General features: G+C 34.7%; 5 protein-coding genes, 1 non-coding gene and 1 pseudogene across 7 annotated transcripts; 5 read left to right on the forward strand and 2 right to left on the reverse strand.

Moving 5' to 3' along the window:
- The first annotated feature begins 1,909 nt into the window (after positions 1-1,909).
- LOC111296432 (large ribosomal subunit protein eL33y-like) lies at positions 1,910-3,342 on the forward strand. Its single transcript, XM_022890730.2, has 5 exons — positions 1,910-2,032; positions 2,108-2,143; positions 2,244-2,472; positions 2,576-2,618; positions 3,055-3,342. Exons 1-4 carry the CDS (start codon positions 2,001-2,003, stop codon positions 2,615-2,617), a joined length of 339 nt encoding a protein of 112 aa, XP_022746465.1. The 5' UTR covers positions 1,910-2,000; the 3' UTR covers position 2,618; positions 3,055-3,342.
- Positions 3,343-4,647: 1,305 nt separating this feature from the next.
- On the forward strand, positions 4,648-6,978 carry LOC111296723 (E3 ubiquitin-protein ligase HAKAI homolog). Its single transcript, XM_022891161.2, has 3 exons — positions 4,648-5,025; positions 5,309-5,367; positions 5,659-6,978. Exons 1-3 carry the CDS (start codon positions 4,771-4,773, stop codon positions 6,809-6,811), a joined length of 1,467 nt encoding a protein of 488 aa, XP_022746896.2. The 5' UTR covers positions 4,648-4,770; the 3' UTR covers positions 6,812-6,978.
- Positions 6,979-7,064: 86 nt separating this feature from the next.
- Positions 7,065-8,916, reverse strand: LOC111296724 (reticulon-like protein B12). Of its 2 annotated transcripts, none has more exons than XM_089741513.1 (4): positions 8,548-8,916; positions 8,071-8,251; positions 7,771-7,982; positions 7,065-7,518 (listed from the first exon to the last, which is right to left on the reverse strand). In XM_089741513.1, exons 1-4 carry the CDS (start codon positions 8,612-8,614, stop codon positions 7,370-7,372), a joined length of 609 nt encoding a protein of 202 aa, XP_089597639.1. In that variant the 5' UTR covers positions 8,615-8,916; the 3' UTR covers positions 7,065-7,369. The 2 variants fall into 2 exon arrangements, with proteins under 2 accessions (XP_089597639.1, XP_022746897.2); XM_022891162.2 differs by having other exon boundaries at positions 7,065-7,539; positions 8,548-8,907.
- A 1,174-nt stretch (positions 8,917-10,090) lies between these two features.
- LOC111296964 (Cysteine proteinases superfamily protein) lies at positions 10,091-13,174 on the reverse strand. Its single transcript, XM_022891468.2, has 8 exons — positions 12,900-13,174; positions 12,639-12,795; positions 12,457-12,544; positions 11,857-11,920; positions 11,368-11,473; positions 11,200-11,254; positions 10,844-10,897; positions 10,091-10,384 (listed from the first exon to the last, which is right to left on the reverse strand). The coding sequence occupies exons 1-8, from the start codon at positions 12,919-12,921 to the stop codon at positions 10,241-10,243; spliced, it is 690 nt and encodes a 229-aa protein (XP_022747203.1). The 5' UTR covers positions 12,922-13,174; the 3' UTR covers positions 10,091-10,240.
- TRNAE-CUC (transfer RNA glutamic acid (anticodon CUC)) lies at positions 13,039-13,111 on the forward strand. Its single transcript has one exon. It is a non-coding gene; the product is annotated as a tRNA-Glu (tRNA).
- Positions 13,175-13,276: 102 nt separating the features above from the next.
- On the forward strand, positions 13,277-15,310 carry LOC149515933 (acetyl-coenzyme A carboxylase carboxyl transferase subunit alpha, chloroplastic-like). Its single transcript, XM_089741514.1, has 5 exons — positions 13,277-13,443; positions 13,838-14,189; positions 14,276-14,350; positions 14,797-14,904; positions 15,041-15,310. Exons 2-5 carry the CDS (start codon positions 13,869-13,871, stop codon positions 15,152-15,154), a joined length of 618 nt encoding a protein of 205 aa, XP_089597640.1. The 5' UTR covers positions 13,277-13,443; positions 13,838-13,868; the 3' UTR covers positions 15,155-15,310.
- A 5,228-nt stretch (positions 15,311-20,538) lies between these two features.
- On the forward strand, positions 20,539-21,210 carry LOC149515934 (aminoaldehyde dehydrogenase 1, peroxisomal pseudogene; annotated as a pseudogene).
- The last annotated feature ends 3,480 nt before the right edge of the window (positions 21,211-24,690 follow it).

The following is a 24,690-nucleotide window of genomic DNA, read 5'->3' on the forward strand; positions in this document are numbered from 1 at the left end:
TAAGTAATGAATTTTAATATTATATTTTTATAATATTTATAATCTAACAATAAAAAATTTGATTTATTTTTTCCCAAAACACAAACTCCCCTAGATGAATTATCTTGAAAAAATACTAATTGCAAAGGGCAATTTGGGAACTCAATGTAAAAAATTCGTACCGAAATGACGGTCTCGGTTCTTTGAAACTCTAAAAATCCCACACACTGCATTTATTTTACAAAGTCTACTTTTAAAAGTGGAAAAGACACGTGGCACTTTTCTCACTCTTTGCGTCTTTCATAGTACAATCTTTTCGTCGGGCCACTGACTGCGTTTCATCATCTTCTATTTTTTATCCTTTATTTTATTCCAGCCAGCTATGATTAGATGCATTTGGAGTTACGATAAATCATGAACTGATAATCCCAGAGACGATTGCTTTTCTTTCTTTTAATCGTGATGTGATCCGACGATTTTGATTTGGATTTGGATTGGCAAAATAGTATGATAGATTGCGACGTATGTGATGCGAGCTCAAAAGTGCGGTGGCAATCAAGCGCGAAAGAGACCAAAACAATTAGTTTTCAACGCGGCGGGAATCCACAGGCAGTGTGAAAAGTTCGCATGTCGTGTCATGTCTGTCCTTTGGAGTTGTTTCATCTTTTGTTTGCTTTGTCCGTTGCGTTAATAACTTTATTAATTTCTTATTGAAATTTACTGACGTTATTGAAAATTCCTTCAAATTATTCAAAAATTAAAATGATGTTACTTCTTTACTTCAGCTTTTGCCTTTATTATAAAAGAAAAATTAAATTTATTTATTTGTTTTTTTAGTTTTCAACTTAAATATGATGGTGTATATATAATATAGTTGTCAAAAAGATTTTGATAGATCAATATAAACCGACCTTAAATCTAGTGATACAAAAAATAAAGTTTTAATGAATTGAGATCTATATCACTTATATATATTTTTTACAATACTTAATTAATCAATCAAAATTAAAAATTATGAAAGAATTTATCACTTAAAAACATGGGTTTTATCTAATTTTTTAATAAGTCTTACATAATGCTAAATTATGATTGATTAATTATATTATAATAATTATAAGTGATATGTTTCAAATGAATGTCTATTAAATTGAATTTTAAAATTAAAAATTAAATAGCCTTTCAACTAATTGAGAAAATGTATAAATGTGCTAGAAAATCAGAGAGAAAACTGAAACGAGACAATGGGACTTCACTCTCACATGCCAAAGTATTCCAGCCTTGTAAAGCCAAGGTGGAAGGTTGGAGAGGATCAAAAGGGAATCTGATTTGATGAGAAAGTATGGAAAATAATAGATAAATGGAATAATAAGGTATAAAATAGACAATTGTTCAGTGCATGTGTATCACGATAATGATCAGATTTCATTTTATTCCCACTGTCATAATACCAAATCTTAACGTGTCATAACTCATTAACATTATTCTGTTATGCAAAAAATGTAGATAACATTCGATGGTTGAGACATTGCTGAGGTGTTGATTGCGTGTTCATTAGATAGATAATTCATATAATTGTGTTATGTTATTTTGTATTAATTATTAAAAATTAATGATTCTTGATTAAATAAAATAATAAATTATTTTAATAATAAATCATCTTATAATTAAATTATTATAATAATTTTAAAAATGATATCACAGATTAACAGATAATAAATCAAGTTGGGTCCATGCGCTATTACTTTTTACTCGATAAGAACGAAAATCAAGGAATTGTCTGTTCATTTCTGGGTCCAAAACCAGTGAATATCGGGTCAGGGGTGGCCCAAGACAATGGGTACTCAAATGCCTAATGGCTAGCCCAAAACCCAAAAGAAATCCCACCTGCACCTCACGTGACCACCAAAAAAGTATTCGCCCACCCGCACCGTAATATTTCCCGTCCTAGATAAAATTCCTCTTTCGCTAGGGTTTTTGTTCCTCGCAGACAAAGCAGCGGTGGAGGCTTCTTCGAATCGAAAATGGTGAAAGGTCGCCAAGGAGAGCGCGTCAGGTCTTAATCTCTGAAATCCCAAAATTATTTTTCATTCCTCTTTTCCATTTGGTCTTTAATTTTTCTGTTTAATAGGCTTTACGTTCGTGGAACCATTTTGGGCTACAAGAGGTAACGGCAAAATTTCCCTTTTGGTCTGTTGAGCTGGTAAGGGAGTGCTTGGATTGGTGTTTAAAAAATCCGCTTTTGGTTTGGTGTGGTTTTGTTAAAGGTCGAAGTCGAACCAGTATCCGAACACGTCTCTGATTCAGATCGAAGGTGTGAACACGAAAGAGGAAGTAGGATGGTACTGTGGGAAGCGAATGGCGTACATTTACAAGGCCAAAGTGAAGAAGAATGGGTCTCGTTATCGTTGCATTTGGGGTAAAGTAACAAGGCCTCATGGTAACAGTGGCATTGTTCGTGCTAAGTTCAAGTCCAACCTCCCTCCCAAATCCATGGTAATTAACCAATTGTAATCAGCTAATTACTCATCAGCTTCTTTGTATCAGATTTGTTTGGTTTTGGTTTTGCTGATTTGGGTTTCTTGTTTTGGTTGAATAGGGTGATAAAGTGAGAGTTTTCATGTATCCTAGCAACATTTGAGGTAATTTGAAACGATTCTTTCACTCCCCTGACTGTTATTCTATTTAACAGCATTTTCCATTTTATGTGTAGTTGAGAAGTCATTCTAATATGATAACATTATACTCAAGTGATGCTCATTTCTGGATTCTTAAACTGTTGTGGATAGCTTCCTGTATGTAGATGATGAAATAAGTTTTGAAATTTGTCTTGGATTTTCCATGATTAAAGTAGTGATAGTGAAACTTGGAATGGTTATGGAAAATTCTGCTAAATTATAGTTACAATTTGTACTTCCTCTTGATCTTGTCGATTGATTAGTTCATTATCTCATGCTATAATGAATTTATATGCTGGTCATAGTAGGATGGAAATCAATTTTGCATACATTTTCCTATTAGAGTTCATGTTATATGCACATTAATTTTATATATCTATATATATTTTTTGTCTTGCAGTGGGATGATGTAGATGAAGGATAGGCATTGCAAGTGGATAGGCTTAGTAGGGATTGAATCTCAATTTAGAGTTAAATTTTGGTCTTTTTGTATTTGAGAGCTCAATGATTTTTTTCAAAACTTACAATATTTCTTATGCTAATGATTATTGTTAGTTCTAAAAGTGGAATCTTTGTTGATCTACTATCCTTATTTTGAAACATGAAAATCTTGCTCTATTGCTTTTTGGAGCTTTGTTATTATAGCAATGTATTTAAATAAAATGAATGAATGTTTTCACTTTGATCATGATCTAATTGTAGCTAGAAAAGAGATTTTAGTGTATTTTCCTTGGTAGTTGTTGTCAAGGATTTGGTTCCACTAGAGTTATATCTAAATTTCAATTGAAATTCATTTATTAATAAAAAAGAAATCTTATTATGAGAAAAAAATTCCAATCTTGTTTTTGTGAGGTTATGACAATAGCATGGTAACAATATGTTAATCTGAAAAAAAATAAATAACAGAAAATTATAAATTTAAATCTTACATTAATTTTTGATTGAATATTTAAAAAATAAAACCTTCACTTCTTTTAATTAATAAAACTTATTATCAATCACTTAGAGTTGTTCATGGACTGGGTTTGGATCTAGCTTATGATTGATATTAGTAATTTATATATTTGTTTAATCTTGGTTCAATTTCATATTTTGGGTTTTAAAATTTTTTAAAGTTCGATCCAAATTGAAAAAAAAAAAATAGTAAATCCATCATTAAACCTGATTTATATAAAAAAATTAAAATTTTTTAAAAAGAAATAAAAATAAAAATTCACATATATAGTTATATAATTTTAATATTTTAATTATATATTTTATTAAGGTTTGTTAGGGTCGGCTCAAGTTTTAATTTTTTTAAATTTAAGTTTAAAAATTATATTCAAATTCATTTAATAAATTTTAATTTTTTATTCAAATTAAAATTTTATGCTTGTCTGAATTTATATTCTTGTTTAAGCTTGGTTTAATTCGATATTTCGGATTTTAAAATTTTTTTTAAATTAGGCTCAAATTAAAAAATAAATTGTAAGTTTATTTATTAAATTTAATTTATATAATAAAAAAAATTAATATATATAATTATATAATTATAATATTTTAATTATATATTTTATTTGAATCTTACAGGATCGGCTTAAGTTTTAACTTTTTTGTTTAAGATTCAATTCAAAATTTAAACAAATTTTAATTGTTTTGTTTAGTACTCAATCTAAAATTTAAAATATAAAGGAATTTAGAAATTATGTTCAAATTCATTTAATAAATTTTTTTTTTTTAATTCTTGCAAAACTTGGACGATGGGCGAATAGCTCAGCTTTTGAAAAAAGTCTACCATCACCTTTGTATCGTGAAATTTTTTCAATCAAATATAAAAGAAAAAAAAAGAAAAAGTCTTTTTATCCACTACTCCAATTCCAAATGGCTTTCATTGATTGGCCAAAAAATTTAGAAATGCTAATAGATAAAAGGCTAAAAAGCCCAATAAAGAAGACAGGCCTTAATCCAGGAGCCCAAAAAAAGCGTTTTACGTATAAGACCAAACTGCAATTTCACAAGTTTCATTAATTGAGAGCCGTGCGAAATTTGATTCGATTGTCCCTTAAAAAAAAAAAGGAAAAGAAATTTGGTTCGATTTTGATTTCGTGGAATAGTCGAAGAAACAAGAGGAAAAAAGATGCTTCAAATCCGATTAAGCAAGGGCCCATCCTCCGACGCTGGCAGCACCGTGAAGCCCTTGCCAGTGGAAACGGTGACGGTAGCGTGCCCCGACCACCTCGTTCTCGCCGACCTTCCCGTTGCCAAGAGCATTGGCTCCGCCACCTCCTCCTCGCTCGTGAAGACAATTGGTCGGAGGTCCCGTCGCCAGCTTGGCGAGCGAGTCCACTTCTGCGTTCGCTGCGATTTTCCGATAGCGATCTACGGCCGCTTGGTACTTTTTAATAATTATTACTATGTTTATTTAGCTTTGAATTAAAATCAATTAATTTGTGAAAGAGTAGAGTAATACTAACTAATGAATAGATAATAGTTTCCTTGCTTGGTATAGACTATTGAATATTAGGTTCGCTTTTAAGCGAAAACTTGAAACTTTAGGGTTTTGATTGTTGGCTAAGGGTTGCAATTGTGCAAAAGTTGTTGCTAGGAGTTCTTTCGTATATTGGTATTTGTTTTATGTATTTGAAAATGTCTATGTTTTTTTCTTTTGGTTGCAGAGTCCTTGTGAGCATTCCTTCTGCCTGGATTGTGCAAGGAGTGATTCAATTTGCTACCTGTAAGTGATCACTTCTTAATTCTTTAATGCAAAATTGTGTTTAAAGATTCGTAGAATTTCATAGCTATTTTATCCATTTGTTTTCTTGAATGGTTCATGAGTAATCACAGCCATGATCAAATAGTTTAGGGGCGTTTCTTGTCTTTTTTGCTTTTTCCCTGATACTCTGGTGTTTGTTTGTTTTCTTGTGGAAAAGTCAGATTCTACCTGATTCATGAACTAATTTTTAGTTAGTTTAAACACAAGTAACTTGACATTGACAAAAATTATTGTTTCTTATTTTTTGCACAGGTGTGATGAACGTATACAGAAGATTCAGACAATCAAGATAATGGAGGGGATCTTCATCTGTGCAGCCCCTCACTGTCTTAAGTCGTTTTTGAAGAAGACCGAATTTGAATCTCATATCCATGAGAGCCATGCTGACCTTTTACAGCCTAACGCAGAGAAGGAAGGTGGTAAAGAATCAGAGGTTCAGAGTGCTAAACAACCTACAGGTTCAGGTTCCACTGTTCTAGGTCCTTCAAGGCATGCCATTTCTCCTGGCTCAAACCCCCAGCTCCATGATACTGAAGACAAAGCTTATTGGCAGCAGCCCAGAGAACAACTGCCTCCAAGGCCAATGATGCAGCCGAAGGGGCCGCCAGTATTTGGCCAAGTTCACAATTATCCATTAGAACCCCAACCAGACAATAACCATCCCCCAGGCTTTGACAGACCTGGCCCTCACAACCACTTCCAACAAGGTTTTGACAGGCCGGGCACCCCACAACCAGAATCTAGCCAGTTTTCTGACAAGCAGCAGGGACTTTTATCTGAGAACCAGTTTTCAGAATACCCCTCTATGCATTCTACGCAACCACCAAACTTTGTTATGCCAATGAATTCGAACCCTATGTTAACTCCATATGGCATTCCTCCATTTCCATCCGATGGAGCTCAACCATTTTATGGTGCTCCATATGAGATGGCCAGGCCGAGTTCAGCACCAGATTTTGGTTCTGAACAGGGGTCATTGTTGGGTTTCCCACCGGGTCCAGCTGGGGGGGTAAATTATCCAGTAGCTTATCCTCAGCCGTGGAATGGAGGGCAACCTGGAGTCCACTTTGAATCTATGCCAGCTGGTCACATGACGGGGGAGGGTTTTGCAAATTATCAAGGCGATTATGGGCGAAATCCTGGAGGTTTACCAATGATTCCTCCCCCGGCATCAGCCAACAAAGTGATGGAAGCTGTCCAAGGTACTGGTGCCATAGACCCTAGGGATGGCGAAGGTATGTTGGCACCACAGCCCATGCAAGTTCCGCCACCACCTCCACCACTTCTGCATCATATGTCACAACTTAAACGAGGCAAGTTCCACTCTGGTGATATGGGTCGTGGTGGCCAAGGGTTTGGGTGGCAACATGAGAACCATGATGGCTTTGCAGGTAGCCAGGACTAGAAATTGTTTGTTTTTTTTGCTGTTAAAATGTGATCTTCTTTCCTTTTGGGTCTTTGATTAAGCTTTGTAATGGGCCGCCCATATCTTAATTTCTTAAGAGCATTCTGCTCCCTGTTATATCATTTAGATTTAATTTGCAAATTTATGATTTCCTTTAGGTTCTTCAATGGAATTTTCTATATAATATTCAACTGTTAACAGAAATATCCTTTTCTCCACTGCCTCTCTTTTGGTTCAGATCGGATTATTCAAGTTTTGAGCCATTGAAAGAGTAAAGGATTATCATGACAGGCCAACCTGCCTACATTAACTAGTATAACATGTCTGAAAAAGTAAAAACTATATTTCCTTGTTTAGATGTTCCTTAACTATTCATTTCACTAAAAATAATTTCATTGAGTGGTAACTTCCATAGGATCTGGTCAAAACCTAATGAACTCACACGCCGGAAACAATAAATCAGAGAGGAAATGCATTTCTACACATCCCTGATGCTCAACAAGAAACGCTGGTATTCGCAAACAGAAAAGAAGAAAACTTAAGAAGAAACAAAGGAAATCAGCTTAACTTCTGCATCTCCAAAATCCATTTCCGGATTCTGTTCGCAAACGTGGAATCAAATTCCACATACAACTGCTGCATTTTCCCACACCCATTTATGACATATGAATCAATATAGTCTTCGTATCTCTCGTAGAGTGCTGGAACTGTGAGAATAACAACAAGGCCTGTCAGAAGGAAAATGGATAAACAGTTATGGTACTGGAATCTGAGATTCGTACACTCAAAATATCTCTAGAATTATAAACACTAAGAGAAACAATGCATGTACCATGAAATTCTTCTTTACTTTCCTATTGGGACTCGAAAGTAGTCTGAGAAAGGTAGTCTTAAAATCTATCCCCTCCCCCCCCTGTTGTAGATGATGATGATGATAACAAATTGGAATTGAAACTTACTGGTGTAACCCAAAGTAAGGAAATCAGTCAAGCCACCAATAACAGAAATCAGCAACAAGTATGTAGCAACCTTGAAGAACAACCTTGCATTTTTGCCCAATGCAATATCCTGAGAGACTGAGAGCAAATCATTTACATGGGTTCGGATGAAAGCTCCCACTTCATTTACCATTTCTTCTGATAGATACAATTCCGGAAGAGGTGGAGCAGGTCTATTTTAAAACAACAATAAGTAAACTTCATTAATTACCGGTTTAAGTAAACTATATCTGAGTTTGAGTAGCAAACTGCATTAATTACCGGTTAAGAATTGCAGCAGATTTGGCCCAGAGAAATAGAATGACAATGAGAAGGAGGAGAACGCTAGAGACAAGTGACAACAGAGTGTAGCCAGATTTCTCAAATACCACCCAAACAGTCAGAGTAACCATCAAGATCCCCATAGTCAAATTCCCTCGCCTCCACAACATCACATCTGCTACTGTTCAAAGCAAAAACAATCATCAACCTTTTTGATGTGCATAAACTCTAAAACTAACCGGTAAATGACATTAGATCAAGGATTGTCATTCACTGTATTAAAGAAGAAGTCTCATATACCATCAAGCAACATCTTTGATCCAAAAGATGTAAAGCAGAAGTTACAGAAAGGATCAGGGAAGATCCACTTCACAGTGAAAGAACTACAAAACTAATGAAGTTCTATGGGGATTCCATCTAGCTTATCAAAATGAATTCAAATTAAAAACCCAATACTGAAAAAGTAAGATACTTTACCTAAACCTCCCCCAAGGATCTCATGAACGGTTCTCTGTCTGTTAAACAATCGATTAGGTAAACCCATTTATAAAAAACTGGAAGTAGACCCTTTAGTTGAATCAAATATCATCAGATCTTTTAAACCCAAAATATAGATGGTTTTGAGATGATCATCAGGCTTCAGAGGAAAAAAAGATATAAAAGCAACAGGTTTCTTAAACTTTTATCAATGTCCTTGGAATTACATGGGGATAGCTGTTGAAAGCAAGGTTGGTGGCCACAGATTCCAGCCTAAAAGCGTCATCCCACTCATTCCTTTTCCAAATTTTCTTCTTTTTGTTTTTCTTTCAAATTCCAAATATTATCCACCCAACAGATTCTCATGTGCCTTGTTTCCTACGATGTTAGAAGTTTTAAGGTTAGACCTGTTGTTTGACGAGGTTGTCCTAAAATGCAACATAGTAAATGAACTATAATACATACTTTACAGTTCATAGTAAAATTTAGTGCTCTCAGGGTTTGGATTGGTGGGGTATTTTGGAATTCAGCAAGGTTATTATCGTACTCGAGTTGGCCAGCTGGATGTTCTACACCATGTTTCACGAGCAGGCAATGTTGTAGAAAGACGGCACATTTCGGGGAAAACGAAGGTCGTCGTCATTCATAACAGAAAATAGCCACTTCCTGACCTCGGTTTTGGCTTTTGTCTGAAAACGACCAAAGCGTTCAAAACGGTCAAGGGAAATGTTATCTAACAGAACCGATTTTAAAACTGCCTGTTATGTGATGTGTTGGCAAGGCACAGTTAAAACATGGAGGCATAAACCAACAATGCCCCAAAAGAAACTAAAGGAACCATGGCTGAAACCCTGAAGCAGAGATAATCTATAGACTATCAGCAAAACTACGAGGATTTATCTCAGAAAAGTTGCATTTTACAATGTTAAATTTCGACATGAAAACGTGTAATGAATGTATATACTGCACAATGCATCAACCTCGCGCCAAAGATGTTTGTTCAAACCATCTAAAATCTGACGTGAATCATTGTCACTAGCCCAGCAAATACATATAAAAAGAATATTTCTTATGCAGTTTTTTTCCTGGTTATTTTTATTTTGAGTTTTAGGAGTGCTAGCCTCAGCACTGGCTGTAGCTGGGGAAGAATCCATCAGACTGGCAGCGATTGCAGCCTTCGAATCCTCATCTTCCATATCTGAAAGCATTTGCATGTCTGTCTCATCCAATGAAAGCAACCCCTCAGGATGCTGTTGAGCCATATTTTTTCTCTGGGGGCCCTCTTTTGGGAAAAAGTGGAGGTTGAAATGCAAGCTTTGTCATGTTTAAATAAGAAGGCATGGGAATGAATTCTGACTTTGGATTTCAGTACCAAATGCATTAGTATCAAACTTAGATCACAATCGATGTTCAAACAGTAACCACCGGCCAAACATTTAAGAAATTTCAGAGTTCAAACAAATTTTCCTCCTCGTAAAAAGTTATTTAGGAGGAGAATCAACTGGCTAAACCAATTGGTGAAATTGATATGAACCTGGAAACATAGAGCAAGAGCAAGAAAGAGAGAGTGACATGGTACATCTTCCATGAATAAAGATACAAAAATGTGTTGAGAACACCCCACTCTGTTCTGTTAATCATATTCTATTGGTAAGATTCAGTGTTTTAATCTGTTCATTTGTAGCAAATTCTCTCAGACAAGTAGATCGTAATGGTTTCTACCGCTATAAAGGAGCCTCACAACTTTCCTCGGTTTTCCTTTTCTGGAGCCCTTGCGGAACTCAGCTCCATATTCTGCAATGGGAATAAAACCTGAGCCCCAACCAGCCTTTCTATGCTGCAATATTGTAAACACAAAATAAATATATTAATGCAGCATCAAACTGAGAGGATAAAAAGGTCAAGTGCATGTACACACAATCATCACAATCATGTGGAGAAAGTCAGGCTGATGCATGTACATACGTAATGATCAACTTGGCTCTAGCAACAATTCATTTTCATTGACAGATATAAGGCCAGTGGATTGTATAGGCAATTAGAACCCGTGTCACTCGTTCATCAACGAAACTTGAAATAAAGGTTAGCAAACAATACTTGATCTTGTAAATGTCACCAAAAAGAAGGCCTAAATATGCAAGTTTAAGTTACCCTAGGCGTACACACACAGCTTAACACAATTAAACAACAAAAGATAGGATGTAAAGATCATTAAAACAGGGGGGAAATCAAGCTTCAAAACCGGCCTAAAATTTTAACAAACATGACAACTTTTACCCCCTGGAGACCAACATACCTCATGCTCTGGGATATAAACAACTATTGGCTGACCACACAGTCTTGAAAGCACCTGGGACAGAGTTCATGGACGTTAATCAGTATCTGTTGTTTCTCCAAACAAGTGCACAGAGAATAGAGATATGAGTTATGAGAAAATGGACGGCCTCTTCACGAATTCAATAACATAAACACTATTAATTTAAGGCTTAATTTAGCAATCAAGAACATCTCCCCCCATAAAAATAAAAGGAAGAGGAAGTTGGTGCAAACACATTAACAACTCATCTTATTCAGAACTTTGTTAATACATTAGCAGTGAAGTTTATGTTAAAGAGAAAGAGTCTAATAAATATAAATCAAAAGAACACTAACCAGGAGCTCCGACTCGCCTCCCCAAAAATCAGGTCGTTGAATGCGTTGGCAGTAACTGCAGAAGTTGATAGATTCTCATAACAAGGGTATGCTAAGGAATGGATCCGAAAATTAAGAGCTAAAAGTCTAAAAAGTTTCAATGAGTCAGCAGCAAGATTAGAGAGTAACCGTTTCAAAGACTCCTCTACTGTAATTGCAATCAAAGCATCTTCATACTGCTGCCGCTCTTTACCACTATCACATAAAACCTCTTTCACAGCCATTCGTAATTCATCTGCAATGATATGAATCTGAGTTTAGTACTGTATCTAACAAGTTTGAAGCCTATGGACTAAATAACTTGCTAATAAATAAATAGAACGTGTAATCATGCTGATGCTTTTGGTTTCTCCATGAATCTTGAATTAATAAACTAAAGAATAAGCCCTTGCTTCTCAACCATTGAAAATGTCTACGAGGAAGAGTGGGGAAGAAGGGTGGAGGAGCAGAAATATGAATAGATTTTCAGGCAAAGTAACAGACATCTCACTAAACTCAACCACACTACCTTGATATTTGGAACTGCTAAAAGAATTCAAAGAAGAAAAGCAAAAGAATTAAAGAAAGATGGTATGTGCGACAGCTACTTTGAGTGAACATGAAGTACATGAATCATACCTGCATCATATCTCTCTTCCCGGGGGCTTAAAGCAATACCCTTGTTGAACGACATCCCTTTGACCTGAATCCCATCAATTAGAATTAGTTCAGGAGCAACAATGATATATCTCTGAATTTCCTGAGGTCACTTATCTGTTCTTTCATTATTATATCAGTTAAGCTGAAAGTCTATAACGGGGAAGGAAAAGTTTTGGCACAAATGGAGTGCAAAATCAGGTAGTATTATATTATATATGGTGTTCATATAATTACAGACAAATAGCAAAACCAACATTTGTTAGTGGAAGAACTCGAAGGCAAAGATTGCTGTGAAACTACCATTATAGGTTCAGGATCAAAACAGAACATCATTATCCCAACAGACTCAACCAACATCATCCACAGCTACCAACTCCAACCATTGGCTTTTCTCCTGAATAGTTCGATTGAAGTGATATGACTGTTAAAAGTACCACTTAAAAAGTAAACAATTCTTCATCCTTTTTCCTTGAATGTGGCAACTTGGTAAACTAATTTAATACATGTGAAAATGGTACCCCGAATTCCGATTCACTCAAAGCTACCCAGAGTCAAGTGATAAACAAAGACAAGTGTTACCAGTGCTCGAAATAGGCAGCGGCCATCCCCAGTAACTTTGTGAACTGAAAAATGCTCAACTTTCCTCGTTGCTGGCGACTCACCTCCCCTTCATTAACAAAAACGGACCAAAAATAAACATGAGATTGTGAAAGACGGGTTTTGGGTTAAAGACAAGGAATGAGGAAAAATAAGAGCTTTACAGAGAAGGTCCAATTCTAGCAAAGAATCGATTGCTGTTATTTCCTAGGAAAGCTGTGGGCAATGTGTGAAAGACGCTTGGAGTTGCAATAGACGAAACAGGGGAAGACACAAGCTCGAACTTTGCAATCCCATTTCTGATTTGCTCGAGAATGTTCTCTGCTTATTTTAGCAGAAAAAAAAAAAAAAAACAAATCTGAGAATTCATACCAAAAATAAGAAAAAAAATTTACCCGGGTTTGAATTGACAAGTTAAAGATCACCATTAAGAAGCTTGTCCGCCATCAAACATCGACCATAGGAAAACAATGACAATGAAAATTGCTGCGGAGCATTGGATAAGGCGACGAGTAAATCTCTGCCCAGTCGTCTATAGGAAACAGAAGCGCTGTATTTCAAGAATCCGTTGTAGTCTAGCTGGTTAGGATACTCGGCTCTCACCCGAGAGACCCGGGTTCAAGTCCCGGCAACGGAAATATCCCCTTTTGTTCCATCCTACACGTGCCAGATGGTGAGGTAACACACTAACACCCATTTCCTTCTACGGCCAAACCCAAAAATGTTGGCTCTTTAAAACAAAGCACAAACTCACTTTCTCTATCTGGCCTCGTATAAGAAGTATCGACATGGCACCACCCACTCTCTTTTTAATGTTAGAACAAAAAATTAGTAAAACCAAACAAGCCCTTGGATTGACGATCTCCGCGAAGCTCTCTCTTTCTCATTCCTTAAAAATTAATAAAATCCCATTTCTCTTCTCCAACCTTTCAACTATTTTCTCTCACCTCCTCTTTCATTCACTTTCTGGTAACTTCCCGACTAGTTTCAGCTTTTTTTTTTTTTTTTTTTAAATTTACTTTTGATGCATGCTGATTCATAATCCATACGTCGTGATTGTTCTTTTTTTTATATATTTTAATGATGTTCTGCTTGGTTTCAAGTTTGTATTTTTCAGTTAAAAATGTGCATATTCAGCTCAAATATATGTAAACTAAATATTCAGAGGAATTTATTGGGACATTTTTATGGAAAAATCAGATATCAAAATATTACTCCGTGTGCTCAGAGGATGCTAAAAATAGGAACTTTCTTTATTAATTTTTTTCCTTTTTCTTACTGTTTAAACTATTTTGACAAATTTCCTTTTTTCTAAACATTATATTGAAAATTTTAGATTTAATTATTTTGATTTTGATTATAGAGATTGGAGAAATCAAATTTTGGAGTGGAAGATGGCTTCCATATCGTCTGCATTTACTGGAACTTCAGCTTCCACTCTTCTCGGGAGCTCCAGTAATGGCGTGAGTGATGGCATCCCTCTTAAAACCATTGGGAAGGCACGGTTTGCCGTGAAAAGGAGGGATGTAACTGTAGCTGCGAAGATGAGGAAAATAAAGAAGCATGAACACCCGTGGCCCGCAGATCCGGATCCCAATGTGAAAGGCGGAGTCCTAACACATCTCTCACATTTTAAGCCATTGAAAGAAAAGCAAAAGCCTGTTACTTTGGATTTTGAGAAGCCCCTTGTTGATTTAGAGAAGAAGATTATTGATGTAACTCTTATTTTTACTGTTTTGTTGATTTAGTTGATAATAATATGCTCGTCTTTGATTCAATGTTGCGCTTGTTTCGAATGCAGGTGAGGAGGATGGCAAACGAAGTTGGTTTGGGTTTCACTGATCAGATTATATCATTGGAAAATAAATATCAACAGGTTTGAGTATTAAGTTTGAGACATCGTGAGTGTTTTTGTTGCTTCCATTTAGTGATGAAATTTCTAAGTTATACGTTTTTATAATTCTCTGAATCAATTTCTATTCAGCCTGTTAATGAGAGTGATGTTGAAGTATGGAATTTGTTTATGTGGGTTAAATGTAATTATGCCAACGCTGAATTTTAAGCCTGGAACTGGAAGTTTTATTCTTCATATTGGGCAAACAAAGTTTTTGCTGTTGTTCTTGCTATGGCATTTATTATTGAATATTTAGAACTTGATTTTAGTTTTGGATTCATTCACTTATTGCAGAGGATGAGCTTTGTGTAAATTATCAAATTTTAAGTGCATTTTAAGATGCTGATGATCTGTGGAAGATATTTGCATATCAACGTGTTGGTGGTTTCCACATCTAATTCTTCTCACCCTTTCTGTATTTATTTCAGGCTCTAAAGAAATTATACACGAATCTGATCCCAATACAACGTGTGAACATTGCCCGGCACCCCAACAGACCTACATTCCTTGATCATGTGTTTAGCATTACCGATAAGGTTTGGTGGTTACATGCTCTTCAACTTTCGGATATTAACTGTTGCATTTTCTCATCAATATTATCTTTAACATCCAGTTTGTGGATGGTAAAGAATTGTCTTAATAAATGTCTTTTGTATATTCCCATATGTCCAGTTTGTGGAGCTTCACGGAGATCGAGCAGGGTATGATGATCCAGCTATTGTTACTGGTATAGGAACCATAGATGATGCAGACACCCCGTTTTGTCCGGGATTCTTTGTCAATTAAAGATCAGTTGTAGGGATTTTTTTCATTTTTATTTTAATTTTTTTTATTTCATATTTATCATTTTTATATTTTATTTTATGATTTATTTTTTTTCTTTCTTTTGATTATCTGATTAATTAAAAAAAAAAGAGAAAAAAGCTGAAAGATTGAGATTAAGCTTGGTGATTGTGATGATTATTATTTGGATGCTAATCTTTAGCATTGGATGACTAATTGGAATTGAATTGAAACTCTATCAGCATGGGTCTATATATCAACAATGAATATACAAGCTGAAAAGGGAGGGGATTCACAGTTTTAAAGGGAGGAAAAAGATAGAAGAAGAATCCGAATAGGAAAGGGAAAAGCAAAAACAAAGGGGGAAGCCCCATCTCCATTAGGCCCTCAAGGCCTCTCTTTGGTGGGTGATCTCCCCTTCCATGACCCGAGAAGTGCTTAAAGACCAAGACATTGCATTTGCCAATCATGACGTGCTTGTGACTGCCTTTTGAGCAAACGGCAGATGTGACATAGCTTGGAACCTCGGGTTGAGCTGCTGAAATGGAAAAGCTAGCTAGACAGCCCGTGTATGACCATGTAAAGGCGAAATCATTGAAGCAAGATCTTAAGAGGGAAGAGAAATTCTGGAGATGTCAGTCTCGGGTTCAACGGTTTCAAGCTGGTGATAAAAAGACAAGTTCTTTCCCATGCTTTGTGTGTTCAGAGGCGAAGGCATAATCAAATTCAGGGATTGGTTTTTATGATAGTGGTATGTGGAAAGAGGATCATGAGGGTATTCGGCGTGTGATACACGACTCTTTTTCCACCATTTTCACTTCCTGCAGTCCGTAAAATATTACAAAAGCAGTGAGTGGTATATCTCGGGTATTACACCCACAATGAATGAAGCTCTCGTGAGTGATGTCACAGAAAAATAGATTCATGCTGCATCACTCAAAATTCACCCTAACAAGGTGCTTGGGCCTGACGATTTCTGAAGAAATAGCCCAAGTCAACCAAATGGAGTTACGATCTTGCAAAAAATTACCTCCTGTTTAGAATTATGGTAAAAATCTTGTGCAAGAGTTGTCTCAGTCTAAGAATAGATCATCCCCAAATCCTGAAAGTCTCGTCCAGGATCATGGTCTATCGCAAAATCAAAACCCTGAGGGCATCTCGTTAGATCGAGGTGCTGGAGGCACCCTCTCGAGCCAAAACAAAGTTACCCAACGAAGGAGATCACGAATGCTTGCTGGTTAAACATTAGCGGCTAACCCCTATGGTCTTGAGTGCAGGATGTTAAGAAAGCAAAGCTATGCCACAAGGCTGGATCGCCTGTCAATGGCCAGCCTTGGCACCAAGTTCGGGTACGTCATCTCAGAAATAATGGAGACTTTGGATCTGCCCAATATTTTTTATTTTCTCCCAGCCTTGGCACCAAGTTCAGGCACGTCATATCAGAAATAATAGAGAGCTTGGGTCTGCCCAATATTTTTGATTTTCTCCCAGCCATGGCACTGCAACGCCACGTCGATGAGGATGATGCTTCGATATCATGGAGGAAGCGGAAGAAGCACTTCTTTATTTTGAGTAATTCTAACAAACCAGTAAATTTCAGATGTAGTGATGAACACAAACTAGCTGGTGTTTCAGCAACACTTCAAACCATTATTTCTTTCGTGGAGAATGGGGGAGATCGTATCAAATTGGTGAAGGCTATGGACAATTTAGTGGAGCCGCATCGAATTCCTCAAGTCAAGATATATATATATATTTTGGGTATTTTATTTATTTATTTTTTATGTGTTAGTTATTTTCAAGAGTATTTTATTTTATTTTTATTTTTTGCAAAAAATAAAAATTTTCAAAAAAAATATTTTTGAGAAAAAGTTGAAAGTATCAATTTTTCTTAAAAATAAATTTTCAAAAAAAAATTTTTTTTTGAGGAAAAATTGAAAGTATCAATTTTTCTCAAAATCAAAGTTTCAAAAAAAATATTTTTGGGAAAAAATTGAAAGTATCAATTTTTCTTAAAAATAAATTTTCAAAAAAGATTTTTTTGAGAAAAAGTTGAAAGTATCAATTTTCTTTAAAAATAAATTTTCAAAAAAAAGGTTTTTAGTTTTTAGGAAAAGTTGAAAGTATCAATTTTTTTCGAAATCAAAGTTTCAAAAAAAATATTTTTGAAAAAAAATTGAAAGTATCAATTTTTCTTAAAAATAAATTTTCAAAAAAGATTTTTTTTGAGGAAAAGTTGAAAGTATCAATTTTTCTTAAAAATAAATTTTCAAAAAATATTTTTTTTGAGAAAAAATTGAAAGTATTATTTTTTCTCATAATCAAAGTTTCAAAAAAAAATATTTTTAGAAAAAAGTTGAAAGTATCAATTTTTCTTAAAAATAAATTTTTAAAAAATATTTTTTTTGAGAAAAAGTTGAAAGTATCAATTTTTTTTGCACAAAAATAATCATTTTTTTTTATTTTTTAATGTTAAATAATCCGATGATGGAGCATCTGCAAGTGAAACAATAGTTTTCTTGCATACTCCTGAGGTGAGAGAATTTTCTCAATTTTTTGCTAAAAGTGTTAGAGTCAATTGAGAATAATTTTTAATAATTAATTATTTGATAAAATTTTAAGGCTCATTGGATAACACAAGTTTAAGTTGGTACCATCTTTTGATGGGCGTTGTGAGGGTGCTATAACCTTTCTCACACGTAACCGAACTCCCGAACTCCCGAACCCTATTATGATTAGTAGATCTGAACTTATTTTTTTAAGGACCTCTTAAATTTAGGTGTTCTCTGAAAGGACAGATTCTTTAGGTGATCAATCACACCTAAATAAAAAGATTGGTGGCGACTCCTTCAAGTCAATGTCTAGCGATAGATCTCTGAATCTAGATGTTATGACAGCTTGGCGACTCCACTGGGGAAGTCCGAGAGTTAAGCCAACAAATAAATTTGTGTTATCCAAAAGCCTAATAAAACTGAACCTTTTGTATAGAGGTTTTATTCATTCATGTTTATTTACTTTATTAATTATGTCATTCATATGCATATGCATAACATGAGCTCTATACTCGAGCTCTGTCCCTCTAGGAAAGAGTAAAGTACCTATTGCTTTCGTGAGGTTTAATGCCTCCGCAGTGGCTAGTGAAATACTCTCATTCAAATTGAACATTTTTCGCTCGTAGTCTGTAATGAGTGAGGATTAGGGTGCTTTACTAGTTTGTGATGGACAATGAGATAAAGAGTAATTTGAAAACTTTTAGATTTTAACCTTGAACCACATATAGTGAATCTTAAGAGTGCCTAAATCTAGGATAGAGCCCTTTTTACCCAATGATAGATATACTCTGAAATTAAAATACAAAAAGGGTGTTTATCTAATCATTTTGATTGTTTAACTTTGTGCATCATTTTCATTATCATATGTAACATTATGCGTCAGCATCACTTTCATTTCATCTATGGAACTAATTATGTTGTTTGTCTGATTGTATGCATCTACATTACTTTCATGATCATGTTTTAACACAATCATTTGTATCCATTTCATATTAGATTTCATTCAGAAAAATGTACATTTCATTCGTGCATCAAAGCATCATACATAAAGCATAGCATAATATTTTTAATCATAATTGTGGTGCTAGAGGTTTAAGGATAGCTCCACCAAGCAACTCCACTCACCAATACAACACAAGAGCTCAAGTCAGGCAAATGGAACAAAAAATTTTAATCATTTCGAGAGATTAGAGAAAGCTCAAGAGAAGTTAAAAGAAGAGTTGAATAAGATATTAGAGGCTTTGAACAAGCTAACTAAGGGGAAGGCAATAGAGGAGAATGTTAGCCAATAGGAGGAGGATGACCCATTATGCCTTTTTGGTTTCGAGCCACATCAAGCCTAATCTGCACAAGGTCTACCACCACATCGGTTCACCTATCCTGTAGGATACACATATCTCAGAATGCCATCAGCTTCAAGTCAAGGACAATTATTGTCTTTACTAAAAAGGTAATAGAACCAATATCAGTCTCTAATTTGGATGATTTAGAAGAAAAGTTGAGGCCTAAGGAGAAGGGGGCTTTAAAAGCCTCAAAAGCTGAACAGAAGATGAACATGTTAGAGAAAATGCTGCGAGCAGTGGAGAGAGTTAGTTTTTATAGCTCAGTTGATGCTGCTAGGTCCTGTTTAGTTCCTGATGTGGTTATTCTTCCAAAATTCAAGGTGCTGAAGTTCGAGAAATACGATGGTATAAAGTGTCCAAAAATTCACATTATTATATATTATCGAAAAATGACTGCCCATGCCAATAATGAAAAGCTCTTGATGCATGCATTCTAAGACAGTCTCACTGGCTCTATTGTTAGGTGATATGTCTAGTTGGACAGGAATCGTATTGGTTCTTGGAGCGATATGGCTTATACTTTCATTAGTCGATACCAGCATATAATAGACTTGGCCTTTGATCATCTTTCTTTACAGAATATGAATAAGAAAACAACTGAATCATTCAAAGAATATGCCCAACGGTGGAGGGATATTGCTTCTCAAGTGCAACCTCCTTTGACTAAAAAGGACACCACCGTATTATTTGTCAGTACTTTGAAATCCTTCTATTATGAAGAGATAGGGAATATCACAAAGAATTTCGTTGACATGGTGATCTCAAGCGAAATCATTGAGAATGGCAAGTTGAAAGGAGAAGAAACCAAGAAGGCACCCAAGAAGAAAGAGACTGAAGCTCAAGTTGTAGGCTTTGACAGATAGTTCAGGGGATATCAACCTTATCTACCCTCAGATTACTTTTCATACTATCCTACTGTGAACAATACTTCATCTTATCCATACCAATCAACCCCATAACCACTTAATTCATCCATATATCAGCCTATTTTTATCCTCCAAGCTCTCATATACAGCCTTAACAGTCAAACTCTTGCAAGACCCTAAATTCATCCTATTAGCCTGAAAAGTGGTTCACGAGAGCAATGGACTATTTGAGAAAAACTTATGTCTGATCCAATCCTCATTACTTATACGGAGTGATACCGAGAGCTCTATTATAGTCACTTGATTACCTCCAAGCTATGTGGACCCGTTCAAACCACCTTATCTTAAGTGGTATGATTCTACGGCTCATTGTGACTATCACTATAGAATTGTTGGCCATTGCACTAAAAATTACACTACTCTAAAGCATGAGGTGCAACGGTTAATCAATGATAGAATGGTAAGTTTTGATCAAGGAAGAGCAATAGAGGAACATGAGTACGGAGATTAGGGAAAGATCATAGAAAAAAAAGAAAAAAGCTTCTTAGACACTGGTTTGAGGATGAGAGTGAAACAAAAAAAAAAGGGCAAACTGATTTAATATGGTGGTCTAAATTTTGAGTCGAATGTTACTCATCGACAGTGAGTGGAGAGAGCCTGTTCTCAAGAAGTGAATTTCAATTATCTATCCTACAATTGAACAGAACATCTATCATATTCCAATAACTACAGCTAAAAATGTGAAGCTTACGGTGGCTGCTGCTGAGAGAGCTCTTTCTAGAAACAAAAGCAAAGATTGGGCTTCAGTCTTTGGTACTATTTATGCCAAATATTTACAGGCCATCGTTTCCAAAATAACATAGAAAAAATCTGAATTAACAAAGTTTGAGCAAATGATTACGAGAAACCACTTGATGAAGCAACTTGGGACATCGATGATGTTGCTGGATGTTTTGAGTATTATACGTACCTTGCTGAAGGTTTAGATGCGAAGTAAAATATTATGCTGCAATACTGAAACCTTTCAAGTTGGTATCTATCACCTGTTTGGAGCTGACTGACGTGTGTAGGAAGGTTTGTTTTCCTCCAAGAACATTCTGACTGGATCAGGTCCGGAAGTTATGATTTCTTTGGCATCTCATCTCAATGTTGACAAGATTGCCTTTACCAGAAGCACTACAATAGGGAGCATGATAATGGAAGCAGCCGCTCAAATGGTCAAGCCTGCATCTTTAGAACTCGGCAGGAAAAGCCTAATCATTTTGTTTGAGGATCAAGAATATGAAGAGTCACAATGAATCAATGGGGCGATATAAAAATCTTTCACCTAGTTGCCCAGGGGCATGATTTTAAAGAGGATGTTAAAACTGGTTGAATGCTACTTGTCATTCTAAGAGTTCTTTTCGAGTAATGTTAGATTTTTTTTTGTAATATGACTTCACTTGTTATCATTTTAATAAAGGCAAGTTAATGCATTTCATTACACTCAACCATTATTCCATGCCCTATTACCTTTCATAACTTTACATTGTCATTCTTAAATTTCAGATGATGAATATTTGACAATGATAACAATAATTTTGGGATTTAATTTTGAGAACTCATCCGCATTAATATGAGAAGATGATTTGAGCAAAAAGTAAGCTGTTATCGGAGGTGAAATAGATATATCTTGAAGATGTGTAATCTTTTATACAGGTTCATGAGCTTTATTCAATAAATGATGTTTAAGAAAGGTATTCACAATTGAGATGAAAAATGATCATATTTCTTTTACCATTTGAAAAATTATTTATTGCTATCCCTTTGAGCCTATCATGATTTTTTTTTTTTTAAGAACCTTAACCAAGGATCACCTTCTACACTAAAAGGTAATTTAAAAAAAAATCACAAAAGGTCTCAAAGATGGAAAGAGAAAGAAAAGCAAAAGAAAAATAAATGTCACACATGATTTGGGGTAAAGTAATGAAAATCCTTTGTGTGAAGAAAGAAAAAAATAGTGAAACGATGTGGGGGTAAAATGTCAAGTTGTATCAAATGATCTTTTGGTTTTGAACCTTTTTAATACATGTTTTGAGCTTATTATATCTATTTTTTTTATGACCCTTCACCTTGACTTACATAACAACCTTAAAAAGTTCATTTTGATCAAGTGTGAATACTCAACTTGAATGATCATATGTTGAGCGAATGTATGCTCATGATGAAGCAATGGAATCATGTTACATTGCTTTAAAGTTTGATGTATGAAAGATATCAACAATGGATGAAAAATGAGAAAAAAAAAAGAAGATGAAAAAAAAAAAGAAAGAAGGAAAAAATGAGAAAATGAAAAAAAAAGATATTCAAATTGAAAACCTGAAAGGGTGATTTTGGTAGAAAAAGATCCAGGTCAAATGGCTCATATGAATGAAAGATCAAAGACATCTGAAGATCCCTCAAAGACTGGGGTAAAGTTCACCAAGCTCAAGATGATTTCAACAGTAAATGAAATGAGTTTTTGAAAAAGAATCCTAGATTAATGTTGAGAATTATCTGAATATTCATCATTTGGACATACCATCCATCCCAATGACATGTATCCAATTTATTTTCTTTCCCATTTATTTTGTACCAAAATAGATCTTCATTAATTATCTTTACCATAATTCACCTTGTGTTTTCTTATTGTTACACCCCTAGAATGAATTGAGAGAATGTTTGATTGTATTGTATTTGTCAAGAATTGAAATGATAATGAATGAATGAATATGTGTTTAAAAGAATCTTGCATTCATTTGAAAAGAAATCTAAGATGATGGTGGTAACAAAATGAAAAAATGGTAAAAACCTAAAAGAGATGATTTGAAAGGATATATGATGTGACCAAATGGAGAATATGATGGGACAAATCTTGAAAAGTGGTATAACCAAGTGATGAGTACAAGGATGAATTGGTCGATATGACTTGCAAGTTATGATTGAATGATGAAAACAATCAGTGGATAAAGTTTGTTTTGGAATGGTTAATGCTGAGACACTTATGAGTAATGACTCAGTGATGGTGGATAAAACTTGTTCTGAAATTTTTTTAGTGCTGAGAAGTCTATGAATGGTGGTCAAGTGATGATCGATTGATGAAACTTATTTCAAAGTATTGAGAAACTGAACAAGGGAGAATGTGAGATGGTAGGGTCTTGAGGACCATATTCCACAATTATTTAGGATTTCATGACATTATTGACATTCGTATTATATGCATCATGGTGGCATTGTCGCTTGAATAGTACATGCACATAATTTGATGAATTAAACTTTGTTTAGACATGCATGGCACTATGAGGATATAGGTTACCGCGTTTGCATCATTAAGAAGGCATTTGCATCTTTGGTCATAACATTCATTCATGCAAATTGTTGAATCACTTGAAAAAGAAATTGTGAATATTTTGATGAGAATTTTTGAGAACTCAAATGAGAATCTTTGAGTTTCAAAATGAAAATTTTTGAGAAGTGAAACCCTAAAGTTCGTTGAATGTGAATCTTCGAACAAATGAAAAGTTTTGAACTTTTGGATGTGAATCTTCAAAATACAAAGCTTCAACTTATTGGATATGAATTTTTAATGTTTTAAATGAGAACCTTTGAACTTAGATGTGAAACTCTAAGTTTATTGCATGTGAGCCTTTGAACTCAAATAAAAAACTTTGAATTTTTGGATGTGAATCTTCAAAATTCAAATGAAAAGCTTTAGATTTTTGGATATGAATTCCAAGTTTGCCAAATGAAAATCTTTGAAAAAAAAAAACCTTGAACTTTTGGATGTGAATATCCAAAATTCAAATGAGGAACTTTAATGCAAGTCTTGCAAGTTGCAAATGCAAATCTTGAGATTTTGCAAATTTGAATGAAACTGAAATTTTGAGAATCAAATTTTAGTAAATTCTTACGAAGTTGAAAGGTTCTTGTGAATTTGAACCTATAAATGTGAACTCAAATTGTGAATCTTTCAGTTCCCATTACAAAACTTCTTCAATCACGATCTATAACTCCTTTGGACATGATTGTCAAGGAGCCATTTATTTTCTAAAGTTTCGTTGCCTCTGTTTAGAGGAGCAATTTACTTTCTCAAAGTCGTGGTGCCTCTGTTTAAAGGAGCAATTTACTTTTCAAAAGTCGTGGTGCCTCTGTTTAGAAGAGCAATTTACTTTCTCAAAGTCGTGGTGCCTCTGTTTAGAAGAGCAATTTACTTTCCAAAGTCATTGAGCCTCTGTTTAGAGGAGCTTTGAAAAAAAACAAAACAAAACAAAAAATAAAAAACAAAAAAAACAAAAAAAAAACAAAAAACAAAAAACAAAAAACAAAAAACAAAAAAAAAATTACCTCTATTTAAGGGAGCTTTGTTTATGTTTCTCAAAGTCGTTGAGCCTCTGCTTAGAGGAGCTTTGATCATTTAAAAAAAAAAAAAGCAAGAAAACAAAAAAAAGTTGCCTCTATTTAGAACTTTGTTTATGTTTCTCAAAGTCATTGAGCCTTTGCTTAGAGGATATTTGATCAAAATAAATAAATAAAAATGAGCAAAAATCCAGTTGAGTCTTGAATGGGTGTCTACGTCTTTGCACAATTTTTATTTCACAAAAAATGTGCAAAGAGGGGCAGTTGTAGACACCCCGTTTTGTCCAAGATTTTTTGTCAATTAAAGCTCAGTTGTAGAGATTTTTATTCATTTTTATTTTAATTTTTTTTATTTCATATTTATCATTTTTATTTTTATTTTATGATTTATTTTCTTTTTCTTT

The sequence above is a fragment of the Durio zibethinus genome, chromosome 12 (assembly GCF_047325235.1).
Source record: "Durio zibethinus cultivar Kanyao isolate XHJ-2024 chromosome 12, ASM4732523v1, whole genome shotgun sequence".
NCBI lineage: Eukaryota > Viridiplantae > Streptophyta > Magnoliopsida > Malvales > Malvaceae > Durio > Durio zibethinus.

Excerpts from the sequence above, each read along its gene's own strand:
- LOC111296432 (XM_022890730.2), top strand. The coding sequence starts at position 2,001 with ATGGTGAAAGGTCGCCAAGGAGAGCGCGTCAG. Across the intron at positions 2,144-2,243 it reads ACCATTTTGGGCTACAAGAG|GTCGAAGTCGAACCAGTATC; the intron begins GTAACGGCAAAA and ends GTTTTGTTAAAG. Across the intron at positions 2,473-2,575 it reads ACCTCCCTCCCAAATCCATG|GGTGATAAAGTGAGAGTTTT; the intron begins GTAATTAACCAA and ends TTGGTTGAATAG.
- LOC111296723 (XM_022891161.2), top strand. The coding sequence starts at position 4,771 with ATGCTTCAAATCCGATTAAGCAAGGGCCCATCCTCCGACGCTGGCAGC. Across the intron at positions 5,026-5,308 it reads TAGCGATCTACGGCCGCTTG|AGTCCTTGTGAGCATTCCTT; the intron begins GTACTTTTTAAT and ends TTTTGGTTGCAG. Across the intron at positions 5,368-5,658 it reads AGTGATTCAATTTGCTACCT|GTGTGATGAACGTATACAGA; the intron begins GTAAGTGATCAC and ends TTTTTTGCACAG.
- LOC111296724 (XM_022891162.2), bottom strand. The coding sequence starts at position 8,614 with ATGGGTTTACCTAATCGATTGTTTAACAGACAGAGAACCGTTCATGAG. Across the intron at positions 8,252-8,547 it reads GATCCTTGGGGGAGGTTTAG|TAGCAGATGTGATGTTGTGG; the intron begins GTAAAGTATCTT and ends TGCTTTGAACAG. Across the intron at positions 7,540-7,770 it reads CCTTACTTTGGGTTACACCA|GCCTTGTTGTTATTCTCACA; the intron begins GTAAGTTTCAAT and ends TCCTTCTGACAG.
- LOC111296964 (XM_022891468.2), bottom strand. The coding sequence starts at position 12,921 with ATGGCGGACAAGCTTCTTAATG. Across the intron at positions 12,545-12,638 it reads GCTAGAATTGGACCTTCTCT|GGGAGGTGAGTCGCCAGCAA; the intron begins GTAAAGCTCTTA and ends TTGTTAATGAAG. Across the intron at positions 11,255-11,367 it reads GTAGAGGAGTCTTTGAAACG|TTACTGCCAACGCATTCAAC; the intron begins GTTACTCTCTAA and ends CAACTTCTGCAG.
- LOC149515933 (XM_089741514.1), top strand. The coding sequence starts at position 13,869 with ATGGCTTCCATATCGTCTGCATTTACTGGAACTTCAGCTTCCACTCTT. Across the intron at positions 14,351-14,796 it reads TGGAAAATAAATATCAACAG|GCTCTAAAGAAATTATACAC; the intron begins GTTTGAGTATTA and ends TATTTATTTCAG. Across the intron at positions 14,905-15,040 it reads TGTTTAGCATTACCGATAAG|TTTGTGGAGCTTCACGGAGA; the intron begins GTTTGGTGGTTA and ends CCATATGTCCAG.